At 43.3% G+C, this 12,194-nt stretch overlaps 1 protein-coding gene across 1 annotated transcript in view; it reads left to right on the forward strand.

Moving 5' to 3' along the window:
* The window catches only part of CUNH2orf92 (chromosome unknown C2orf92 homolog), a 36,838-nt gene that overhangs the window by 8,493 nt on the left and 16,151 nt on the right, over nucleotides 1-12,194 (forward strand). Inside the window, exons 3-5 of the mRNA XM_042695360.1 lie at nucleotides 2,894-2,956; nucleotides 8,238-8,339; nucleotides 9,587-9,670. Of these exons, the coding sequence (XP_042551294.1) occupies nucleotides 2,894-2,956; nucleotides 8,238-8,339; nucleotides 9,587-9,670 (249 nt within the window). The remainder of the gene's footprint in view (nucleotides 1-2,893; nucleotides 2,957-8,237; nucleotides 8,340-9,586; nucleotides 9,671-12,194) is intronic.

The following is a 12,194-nucleotide window of genomic DNA, read 5'->3' on the forward strand; positions in this document are numbered from 1 at the left end:
GCACCCGGTGAAAAATTTTCTTTTAAAACCCCAAAATGTTCCAGGTACAGCACAAACAGGTAATCCTAGCTACTCAGGAGCTAAAGTTCCCCATGAGCTGGCTATCTGTATGATAGCCTCCTTTCAAAATACAACACAAGGGCAGGGGGTCTTTTCGTGCCATGGTGGGTGATTAGCATGTTCCAGGCCCTTAGTCCAATCCTCAGCACCCCTAAAAATATACCAAGAGACTATTGAGTTACAGAGAACATAGCAGACTTCTTTAATATGTGGTTTCACTGTCTGCGATTTTTATTACCCTATGGTCAGCAGTAGTCTGAAAATATTAAATGTAGAATTCCAGAAATAAACAATTTGTGACTTTTAAATTTACATATTGTTGTGCACGGCTGGATGAAATTCGGTGACATCTTGCTCCGTTCTGCCTCGGATGTGATCATCCTTCTGTCTAGTATACTCACATTATATATGTCACCTGCCAGTAAGTCACACACAGTAGCCATTTTGGGTGTCAGGTCATTAGTCATGGTATCTTAGGGCATATGTAGCCCTTATTCTTCTAAGAATAGTACCAAAGCACCAGTGAGCTGGCAATTCAAGTATGCCAAAGCAAGACAGGAAGTACTTCCTTTAAGTGAAAAGCTGAAAGTTCCTGTCAATAAGGAAAGAATCATATGATAAGGTTGTATGGTCTATGGTTAAAAAGAAATTCAATTTTTTAACATAAATGTGTATACATATTTATATATTTAATGTTTTGGACAGATCTGGAGTTTTAACTCAAGCATGATGCTTACCACTTGAGCCATGCCGCTAGTCTACATTATTATTACTTGATACTGGGATTGAACCCTGAGCTTTGAGTATGTCAAGCATGTACTCTACAACACTCAGCTCCAGAGGGATTTTGGGTGTGTGTACATGCATGCACATGTGCAGGCAAGCATGTGTATGCAAGCCTGTACACAGGCCTGGGTGCTGTCCCTTAGCTTTTTAGCTTGATTGGCAATCTATCACTTAAGCCACAGCTCCACTTTGGGCTTTTTATTGCTGTTAATTGGAGACAAGAATCTGGTGGCTCATGCCTGTAATCCTAGCTACTCAGGAGGCTGAGATCTGAGGATCACAGTTCAAAGCCAGAATGAACAGGAAAGGCCATGAGACTCTTATCTCCAAAGAACAACTCAGAAAACCAGAAGTGGCGCTGTGGCTCAAGCAGTAGAGCGTTCACCTTGAGCTGAAGAGCTGAAGGACAGTGCCCAGGCCCAGAGTTCAAGCCCCATGACCAACAAAAAGAAAAAAAAGAATAAAGCCTGGGATGGCTTTAAACAATGATCCTTAGATCTCAGTTTTCTGAATAGCTAGGATCACAGGTGTGAGCCATGGTGCCTGGTCCCAGAGTGATTTTTTTTTTCTGCATAATTGTGAAGAAGTGAAAAGAAACTAGTGCTGGGCCTTTAATTTTTTTTCCTTTTTTCTAGTACTGAGATTGTAATTCAAGGCCTTGAACTCCCTCAGCTTGCTTACTTGGGTGGCACTCTACTACTTGCACAATGGCTACAGACTGGCTTTTTGATGGTTACTTTGGAAATGGAATCTAGCAGACTTTTCTTCCCAGGCTGGCCTTGAACCTCAGCTCTTTAGTCTTAGCCTTCTGAGTAGCATTACAGGGATGAGCGTGGGTGCCTGTGATAAAGCAAAATTGTAACACCTGGATCAGGTTCTTTGCCTCTGTGGTCTCAAAGAATGAGTCTACAGACACAGAGGGAGAAGTAAAATGGCAAAGACTTATTGAAGGAAACGGTAAGTTGAACTCCTGCTAGACATGAGGGGTCCCTAGGGAGGGCACCACCTGGGGTGCATTGTATAGAGGCTAATAAGGTATCTCCAGGAGAGGGCTTTATAACTTTGGACAGCCTGTGGTCCATATGAGTTCTCTGATCCAATCAGAGGCTCCACATAGCCTGCAGGAGCTCTCCATAGGACTTTTAGCCCCACTGGCTCGAGCCCTGTTCCAGCACACACCTCCTCTGGGGTCTCTGGGGTCTCCTCAGTCTGTTGTTCTTGGGCAAGTCTTCCAGGGGTGATGGGCTATGACTTGATGCCCAGGGGCCTGCTTGGGCAATTGCTCAAAGCCATGGTAATATAATGTTTAGGGGGTCTGCATATGAGACTGCTCAAGACCATGGCAAGGGATACAAAACCTCTATGGAAGGGTCCTTTGGCCTCATTACCTCATCAAGCTCTTTTTCTGCTCTCACTAGTTTCGCAACTCTACAGCAAAATCTAAAGCTTAGGCCCTTGATAACTGATAGGTACTTAGTTAAGATGGAAAAAAAGCCATTATATTTATGCACATATAAGGTAAACAAGCTGAATATGGTGGTACACACTTGTAATCCTAGCATTTGGGAGGCTGAGGCAAGAGGATTGAGTTTGAAGTCAACTTGAGCTACATGCAACATCCTGTTTCATAAAACCAAACCAAGCTGGTGCTGGTGGGTCATGCCTATATAATCCTAGCTACTCAGGAGGCTGAGGTCTGTGGATTGCTTGTCCCAGGCAGGAAAGTCTGTAAGACTCTTATCTCCAATTAACCATGAAAAAAGTCAGATGTGGAGCTGTGGTAGAGAGCTAGCTTTGAGCAAAAAAAAGCCCAGGGACAGTGTGCAGGCCCTGAGTTCAAGTCCCAAGACTGTCACTAAAACCACCCCCAAACTCAAAGCCCAAAACACATCCAAATGAAACCAAGACATTAACATACTCAGTATTCTCCAGAGTTTCAGGCACTGGGGGAAGGGTGGTTTTATAATATAACCCTCACAGATAAGTGGGTTGACCCTACATACACTTCCAATAAAAGAATCACCACCAAGGTTTATTTTCTCCACAGGTTCAGATCATAAGCATTCATCAAGTTCAAATAATCTAGATGACGATTTGGAGAAAATATTTGGTAAGTTACTTTCTTCTGTGAAATCTTATTTGAAAAGTCAACTCCTTGTGGTTTGTTTCCTGCTGCTTTGAGGGGAAGGCAAGCACTTTGCCTTGTGGCTAATATTCGTTTCTGCAAGTATCAAAGCCCTGAGAAAATAAGCAACACATGAAAGACAAATATTGGGAGAATACCCTGCTTCACAAAAGGGGCCGGGGTAGGATTACCATCTGCATTGTGTCAGAACCCACTTCAGACCAGCTGCAAAACACCTGCCTGAACAATTCTGCTCATCAGAGATGGAGATGCCCCAAGGTTGAGCTTTCAAGAATGCCAGTCCAAACTAAGGAAGACAGCGACCTGAATAATTGCTAAAGGAGCCATTTCACTCTGCCCACAGTAATCAGGTTCAGGGGTACAAGATGCAAACTTTGCATCAGTTACTTATTTACTTATTTTTAAGCAATTTGGGTTTGAACTTAGAACTTCATGAATTATAGGCAAACATTCTATCAACTGAGCTATATCCTAGCTCTGCATCCAGTAATGTGTGTGTGTGTGTGTGTGTGTGTGTGTGTGTGTGTGTGAGAGAGAGAGAGAGAGAGAGAGAGAGAGAGAGAGAGAGAGACTGTGTGTGTGTGTGTGACTGTGTGACTGTGTGCTGGTCCTGGGTCTTAAAGTCAGGGCCTGGGCACTGTCTTTTAGCTTTTTCACACAATGCTGGTGCTTTACCAATAGCTTTGTTTGAAAAATATGTATAATACTATATATTATGTATTTTGTTTGGTGCCTGTCTTGTGGCTTGAACTCAGGGCTTCTTGCTATCCTTAAGCTTTTGCGCTCAAGGCTAGTGCTCTACCACTTGCGCCACAGCTTTACTTCAGCTTTTTGTAGATAGGAGTCTCAGGGACTTTCTTACCCAGGCTGTCTTTGAACTGTGAATCTCAGATCTCTGCCTTCTGAGTAGCTGGGATTATAGGTGTTAGTCACTTGTGCCCAGCTATATCAATTAATTTTTAAAGTCTTCTGGGTCTCAAGTCTCAAGGCCCAGCCTTGAGACTTTAAGATTTGAGAAAAAATGAAGGGCCAGGATGTAAAGCAGAGATCTTAGGCTGAAAACAAGTTAGAACTGTAGCTGTGTACTGAGGAAGCTGTTCAAATTCCAGTAAAATTACTCTGGTGCTTGTGATACAGGTCTAGAGTAGATATTGTGTCCACTTTTTGTCTGAGAGTTTCCTAGTGGCCAGACATAGTGGTTGACACCTGCAATCTCAGGTACCTGAGAGGAAGAGATTGGGGGGTTCTCAGTTTGAGGTTACCCTGGGCAAAAGATTATCAAGGCCCTATCTTAGCCATCTTAAATACAACAGGTGGTGTGTACCTGTGATCTTAGCTATTAAGGAGACATTGGTAGGAGGCAAGCTCTGGGTACAAATTTGAGACCCTACCTAAAAAATAATGAATGAAAAACTAGGAGAGAGCAATAAATGAACTCTTTACTTGACTTATGTAATTGTAACTCTGCTGTACATCACCTTTATAATAGCAATAAAAATAAAAAATAATAAAAGCGAGAGGCTGAGGGTGTAACCTAAATGGTAGAGCATCTGCCTAGCAGGAATGAGGCCTTGAGTTTACACTGCAGTACTACAAGAAAGGAAGAAAGGAAAGAAGAAAGGAAGGAAGACAGGCAGAAAGAAAGAAAGGAAGAAAGAAAGAAAGAAAGAAAAGAAGGAAGAAAGAAAGGAAGGAAGGAAGGAAGGAAGAAAGAAAAGGAGAAAAAGAAGGAAGGAAGAAAAGGAAAGGAAAGAAAACAAAAGAGAAGAAGGGGGAATGGAGAGAAAGAAAGAAGAGAAAGAGGGAAGAAGGGAAGGAGAAACAAACAAGACAAGATCTCTGCTAACAGCATAGTGCCTGACTTGCCTGCTTTTATTACCCAACACCTGAAAGACCCCTGTTCTAGGAGCTGTCTGTGGCAGGAGCTCTGGGTTTGGTCCTCCATGTGCTATCAAATTGGCCTCTGTCCACCTGCACTGACATCCTGATAGATGACTGACTGGCAGATGACATGGCTGAATGAATGCATAGACACAGCCAGCTCCTGTAGCCCACCAGAGCTGCCCTCCAGTGTTACCATCTAGGAATCTGAGGATGGTCTTCTCCAGTGTGTGCACCCAGACCCATGTGAGCAAGGGGAGTGAGGACCTTGGAGGCAAGCATGTGTCTTGGAGTTGAGAGGATGCTATCCTTCTTAAGTCGTGCCTGTGCCATGCCACTCTTGGCCTTGGCACTTGTGAGCCCCTTATGACTTACCAGCTTCTCTCTTGCAGCAGTATTTCCAGGGACACATAGGTCAAGGCTTTTATCCAGGGGATATGGTGAGGAGGACCTGGTCACTGTGGTAGTTCATTCTTAGCATCTGCTGCAAGCTTTTTCTACTCAAAACATGGATCCCCTTGGAAATGAGTGAGTGGGATTTGCGATGATTGTTTTCTGTGTGGGTAGCAGGTTATATTGGCTTGGTTTATGTAAGTAGATCACCTGACAGTTTATTTCTCAGAAGGTATCCCTGTCATTAAGTGAATGTATCTCCATTGTTGAGCTACAGGGGAGTATATTCCAAAATTTAAGAAATTAGTGAATGTTTTTATAACAAAGTACATTCTGATCTTACAGAACCAGTTGACGCTCTCTGAGGACAGTGTTTGAGTTTGTTGGGGTCTAGGCAGTCCTGCAATGGTCAGCGCAATGGTCAGGGTCAGGTCCGGGCTTGCTCTGGGTCCTTCTCTTAATGGCTTGGGATGGGTACCACATACTGTTGCCAGTCAGCTACTGGTTCTCTATGGCTGCTTCAAGGATTTTCCTGATGTACAAGCATCGCTGATTTAGTATTCTTGAAAGGCTAGTTCTGTTAGGCCCTGGGAACCTATGTCCACAATGCTTGCTACTCAGGAGGTTGCGATCTGAGGATCAAGGTTAGAAGCCAGCTGGGGAGGAAAGTCTGTGAAATTCTTATGTGCAACTAAACACCAAAAAACTGGAAGTGGAGCTATGGCTCGAGTGGTAGAGCACCAGCCTTGAGTGAAAAAGCTAAGGGGCAGCATTCAGACCCTGACTCCAAGTCCAGGACCAGGAGAGCAGGGGGGAGGAGTGAGGGTGAGGAGAGAGAGGATGGAGCAGGGAAGTAGTTTCAGGTATGTTTCTGTCACTAGCTGACCTGCCAAAGCTGCTTGGGAGGCTGAGTTCCAAGTGTCAGTCAGGGAATTGATAGAGACATGCAGCATCTGTGGGCAGAGAGGACTTGGAATAGTAGATTCTATGATCAACTGGATCCACATCTTCCTTGAAGTCTATTCAGATAAAGGCCTATGTTCTGGCTGGCTGAGTGCAGCTGTTTCTCTTTTTTTTTCCCCTCTGCCTGGCCTTGTCTTTGCTGTTCTTTGTGGCTGTGTCAGTGTGTCTGGTCACACACTGACAGGGTGTCTGCTTGGCACATGTGTCTGGATGATCTGGGATGCATATCAGCTACCAGGTCTCCTTCCTCAGAGCCCCCCAGTACCTCATCCAGCTTCCATGCAGAGAATGGGCTGAGAAAAGAGTGTGCTGTGCAAATGATACCCAGTGTCACTCCACTCGATCTACTAGGGCATTATGATCTTTAGGAACTGGAGCTTGGTTCTCTATAGAGTGGCCAAGATAATCTCAATGAAGGGAATCCCCATGTTCCCTTAGTCACCATGCCGGGCAACAATGCACTTGTATGCAGTTACTGGAAAATCTGACTTGCAGTGGCTTAAACAATGAGCACTTTGTTTTTATTCCTCAGCAAACACGCCACGGAAGGCAACTGAACCTTTGGTCAATTTGGGACGGTTTCTCTGAAATCATCAAGGCCTTTCCAGATGCTTGTATCTATTAGTCACAAGATGGCTTCTCTAGCTCCAGAAATTATAACTGCTCTCAATGCAAAAAGAGAAGAAATAGGGAAACACAGTACTCTATTTTTCTGTCCAGAGGAACAACACTCTTCCTGGGTCTCAGGGGTCTACTGAGGACTTCTGTGTTTGTGTGGCCCTCCCCTAATTGCCAGAGAGAGAGTGGGAAAGGAAGTATCTTCATGTGGACTTGGCTTTCAAGGCCACATGGGTGAGAGAAACTTGGGATAGAACTGCTCAGAGGCTGTGGTGGATGCTCTATTTTTCTGTTCTATGTTAGTGACATCTTTGCCTTGTATGTCTATCTTCTTTCATATACACATATCCACTGGTGCAGGGTTCCAGTAAGTAGAGAACTAGCAAGGTTAACTAGCTAATCTGGGGATTATTGTTATAAGAAAGATGGTGATGAGACATTTTGCCTTCAGCATGAGAGTCACACTGGCACTGTATTAAATGTTTTATAGATATCATTATACTTAATTTCCACAAAAGTCCTCTGAGCTAAATAATAGCCTCCTCATCCTAATAGTGAGGAAGCCAAAGATCAAAGAGGTGAAGTCACTTGTTAAAGATCATGTTCCTGCAAGCAACAAAGTCAAAATTTGGGTCTAGGCCATTCTACCGAAAAAAACAGGCCTCTCCTAAGAGAAGCAATAAGATCTTATAGGAACAAATAATATGCATCTTGTAGAAACAAGAAAAAGGAGCTAGGCTCTGGTGGCTGATGCCTATAATCCTATGTACCCAAGAGGCTGAGATCTGGGGATTGACATTAGAACCCAGAACAGGAAAGCCTGTGAGATTCTTATCTTCCAGTTAACCAACAAAAAACCAGAAGTGGAGGTATGGCTCAAGTAGTAGAGTGCCAGCCTTCTGTGAAAAATCTAAGGCGCAGCACTGAGGCCCTAAGTTCAAGCACTGGTACTAGCACCACACACACACACACACACACACACACACACACACACACACCACACAAATAAAAATAACAATGAAAAAAAGGTTTGTTCATATATAAGGACAGCTTGAGACAGTCTCAGAGGTGAGTCAGAATGCCATCAGGAAGAAGCAGAAAAAATATGGCACTAGATAACATGAAATTTGGCATTGATTTTCTCGCAGTACATCTCTGCTGGATAAAGTTACCTGCATAGACTGTCTAATGCAATCACAATTTGCAGCAATGGATTAGGCATTTAGAAGTTTCCTTTGTGAAGACAAGGCATCTTAGAGCACAGCATTTCATTCTCATGGAGTTACCACACTTATTAACATATTCACAGAGTGCTTTAGGTTCTTAGAGGGTAAAGTATACCAGTCCTGTGTTTGCTAGTATTGACATGCCTTTGTTTGCTTCACTTGAGATGAGATTCTACTGCAGGTGTTTCCCAGTGATCCATATGACACATCAAAGTATGAAGCCAAAACAGCAGGCAGACTGATTACAAGGAGAGACACGAATGAAGGCAAGTAGGTGTTGTTAGTCCTGGAAGGGTCCCTATTTCATAGGCCCATGCATTGTATTGTGTGATGGTTATCATTTTAGCATTCTGAAATTCAGCTAGGGGTGGAGCAATACCAGAATGACATGAGGAGCAAGGAACCATCTGAAATCCTTTTAATAAATTTCCATTAACTCTGGAGTCATGTGACTATCCCTGTATTTTGGGGTGATCCCTGATGTGTAGGGTCAGGTAGGTCCTGCCATTTTGGATGCTGATTAGAGAACCAGGCACCTGATTTGGAAGTGGCTCGTCATTTCTTATAACAAACTTTATGCTGAGGAATAACTTTTCCTCTCCTCAGTTCTTTATAGTCCACTGCCTGTGAGGGTAGCAGTCCCTGGCCTGGGAAAGCAGAATCTCCCCACATTCCTCCTCATCACCCTCACCCTCACTTCAGCCTTTGTAAACTATTTGGCCAAGGCAACAGAGCTGATTTCTCCTTCAACACTCATATTCAAATACCAAAGCCAGAGGAAGCAAACTCACTAACTAAAACAACCTTACCTCCCATTTCTATTAGCCCCAAATGATATAAATAGCAGAGAAGCTGTTTAAATTATAAAGAAAATTGGAACATAGGGTATTACTTATCAGGATAAACCAGATGTGCTGTATTACAATTACAAGACCATCGGCAGAGCCATTTTATAACTAACCAGCTTGTCAATGCATTTCAGAAGCTATTTGTTGAAGACAAAGAAATGTATTTGGCTGCATAATCTTGCTAGCTTGCTCTGTGCTGTGTGTTATTATGTTCCTTTGGATAACACAATATGGAACTCATTTTTTAGCTAAGTGCTCCCAGAATTAAGAGGATCTATTCCAAATGATTTGCCAGTGTCTCGTTAATAGAAAACGGTGCCTTTGTCGTTTATTTGATCAAAGCACTTGCATTTGATGTCATTTGACATACTCTGTACAGACCCTTCTACCAGTTTTCTTGTAGAGTTAACAGTGCCATGTGCACAAATTATTCAGTGGCTATGCATGTGGCGGTAGGAAACCACATGAACATGAGCTTTGTGTTGGAAATGAGATGCTTACAGATCCTTCTTGGATGCTCTGGGACAATCAGACTAGGTGGCTTCAGGCCAACTGCATGATGCTCCACTTAACATTCCTTACAGAAGAATAGGCCTTAAAAAGAACACAAGATGCAGATTCTTCACAAGATTTCATTCCAACTAAGGTTTATTTCCTTCCCATAGGTCACTTCCAGACGAACAGCTTAAACAATTCTGACTTTGCATCAAGTGCAGTTAAGCGAGAGGAACATTTGGCTAAAATATTTGGTAAGTCACCTCCTACCGTGAAACCTGAAGAGTCACCTGCTTGTCCTTCATTGTCTCCCAAGTCATCTGTTCCTGTTGCGTTGAGGGGGAAGATAAACGCCTTGCTTTGGGGGCTAAAATCAGATCCTGTAAGTTCTGGGAAATTAGGTGAAATGTAGGAAGATAAACATATTGAGGAGCATGGCCCTGCTCCTCAAAGGGAGTAGCAGTAGCAGAAGCAGCGAGCAGCAATAGAAGCAGCAGCATGCTGGGCCATCATCTAGGAATTCCCTGGGGGACAATTAAAATGAGATGTCCCATCCTGCCCACAGCAATCAGATCCTGTGGTGCGTGGGGGAGACTTTTGCACCAATAATTTTTAAAGCTCTCTGGGGATTCTTAGCTGTGCTTCATTGATCGAATCCCAAACTCTCATTTAGTACTTGAGAAAAGCAAAGGTCCAGATGGAAGATGGTGGGGTAGGGACACTCCAGGTCTCTGTCTCTTTACCAAAACAACAGTTGAACTGGCATCCACTATGGTAAACCATCATTCTGGAACATTGAAGAACTGGTGAAATACTGGCAGTGCCCAAGGAGAGCTGAATGAAAAGCTTAGTGTATTCCTGGTGATTTTCAGCATTTTATGTAGAAGTTACTATTTTCTACCCTCAAACCCTGAAGCAGGCAACTTTGTTGGATAGAAGTCCATACCTCCTTTCCTTTGTTGAGGGAATTAAAAAAGATTCCCTACTTCCTTTTTGGAAATAGAAGTAACAATTGAACTACTTTTGTACGTATGTGTGTGTCTTGGTACTGGGGCTTGAACTCAAAGCCTTGTGTTCTCTCTTGATTTTTTTCCACTCAAGGCTGGCACTCTACTACTTGAGCCATGCCCCTACTCCTGGTCTTGGTGATTTTTCTGTCCTGGTAGGCTTTCAAACCTCAATTCTTAGATCTTAGGCTCCTGAGTAGCTAGGATTACAGGTGTGAGTCACAAGCATCTGACATCTAAAAAAGCTATTTTTGTTGTTGTTGGTTGTGGGGCCTGAACTCTGGGCGTGGGCTCTTCAGTTCAAGGTTAGCACTCTACCACTTGAGCCACAGCTCCACTTCTGGCTTTTTCTGCTTATGTGATGCTGAGGAATCGAACCCATGCATGCAAGGCAAGCACTCTACCACTGAGCCACCTTCCCAGCCCCTAACAAACTATGTTTAAGAACAAAGAAAAGACTGTGTGGCCATATCTAAGCAGCACTCGCTGTGGCTGGGGCAGTGGCCAGGTAAACTACAGATGGCTGATTTTTAAAAATAAGATTGCCTGTCTACAACAAAAGCAATTTTAACCAATTTCATGCTCACATTGTGCACAAAACTTTGAATTGATGCCTCTCTGTCTACCTGTCCACTTGGGAATACCCAACCAAGTAAATCATTGTGACAAAAACACTCTCCTGCACTACTTACATCAGCAATGGGACAAAAAGAATGCAGCCAAGAAGAGACTAGGAACAAATGGATGGGGAGGGGGGAGAGTTCAGTGCAACAGCCCAGACGTGAATGAGGAGGACACACCTCTCTCCACAGGTGCCTCCTGTGCCAGCTTCTCCATCACACACCCGCCTACCTTCCCTGTGTAAGCACCCCTCTTACCCCCATTGGCTCCTACACCCTGTAGTCCACTCTATGTCTAACCTCACAGGAGCTAATGTATTTATTTTCCTTGAGTTTTTATTTATACTGTAATATGTATCAAGTGTTGGTTAAAGAGGATGTCAGACCCCAAGAGTGTGATGCAGTAGATGCTTTGTGTGTGTGTGTGTGTGTGTGTGTGTGTGTGTGTGTGTGTGTGTGTGTGTGCCAGTTTTGGAGCTTGAACTCAGGGCTTGGGTATTGTCCTTTAGATTTTTCACTTGGTGCTGGTGCTCTACCACTTGAGCCACAGCTCTAGTTCTGGCCGTTTTGCTGTTTAATTGGAGATAAGAGTTTCATGGACTTCCCTGCCTGGGCTGGCTTTGAACTATGCTTCTCAGATCTTAGCTTCCTGAGTAGCTTGGACTATAGTCATGCACCACTGGTACCCGGCCCTTCCTCATTCACTTTAAGAAGCCAGTATTTTCCTGATACTAAGCAGACAACTAAGAAAACAACAAATGCATAACCTTTGTAAATAGATATCCAACCATGTACAACAAAATATTAGCACACTAGACCTTTTGGGATTTATTCTTGGAATAAACATACAAAAGTCTGTACGTGCAGTATACTATATTTAAAGAATGAAGAAAAACCTTATATGATTATCTTAACTGATGCAAAAGAAAGTCTGTGATTAAATTAATTTTTTTTTTTGCCAGTTCTGGGGCTTAAACTTTGGGCCTAGGCTCTGTCCCTGAGTTTTTTTTTTTGCTCAAGACTAGTGTTCTACCACTTGAGTCACAGCACCACTTCCAGCTTTTTCTGAATAGTTTATTGGAGATAAGAGTCTTATTGACTTTCTTGCCCAGTCTGGCTTCAAACTGCAATCCTCAGATTTCAGCCTTCTG

Source organism: Dipodomys spectabilis, unplaced genomic scaffold, assembly GCF_019054845.1.
Source record: "Dipodomys spectabilis isolate Male_0828 unplaced genomic scaffold, ASM1905484v1 ptg000187l, whole genome shotgun sequence".
Taxonomy (NCBI): domain Eukaryota; kingdom Metazoa; phylum Chordata; class Mammalia; order Rodentia; family Heteromyidae; genus Dipodomys; species Dipodomys spectabilis.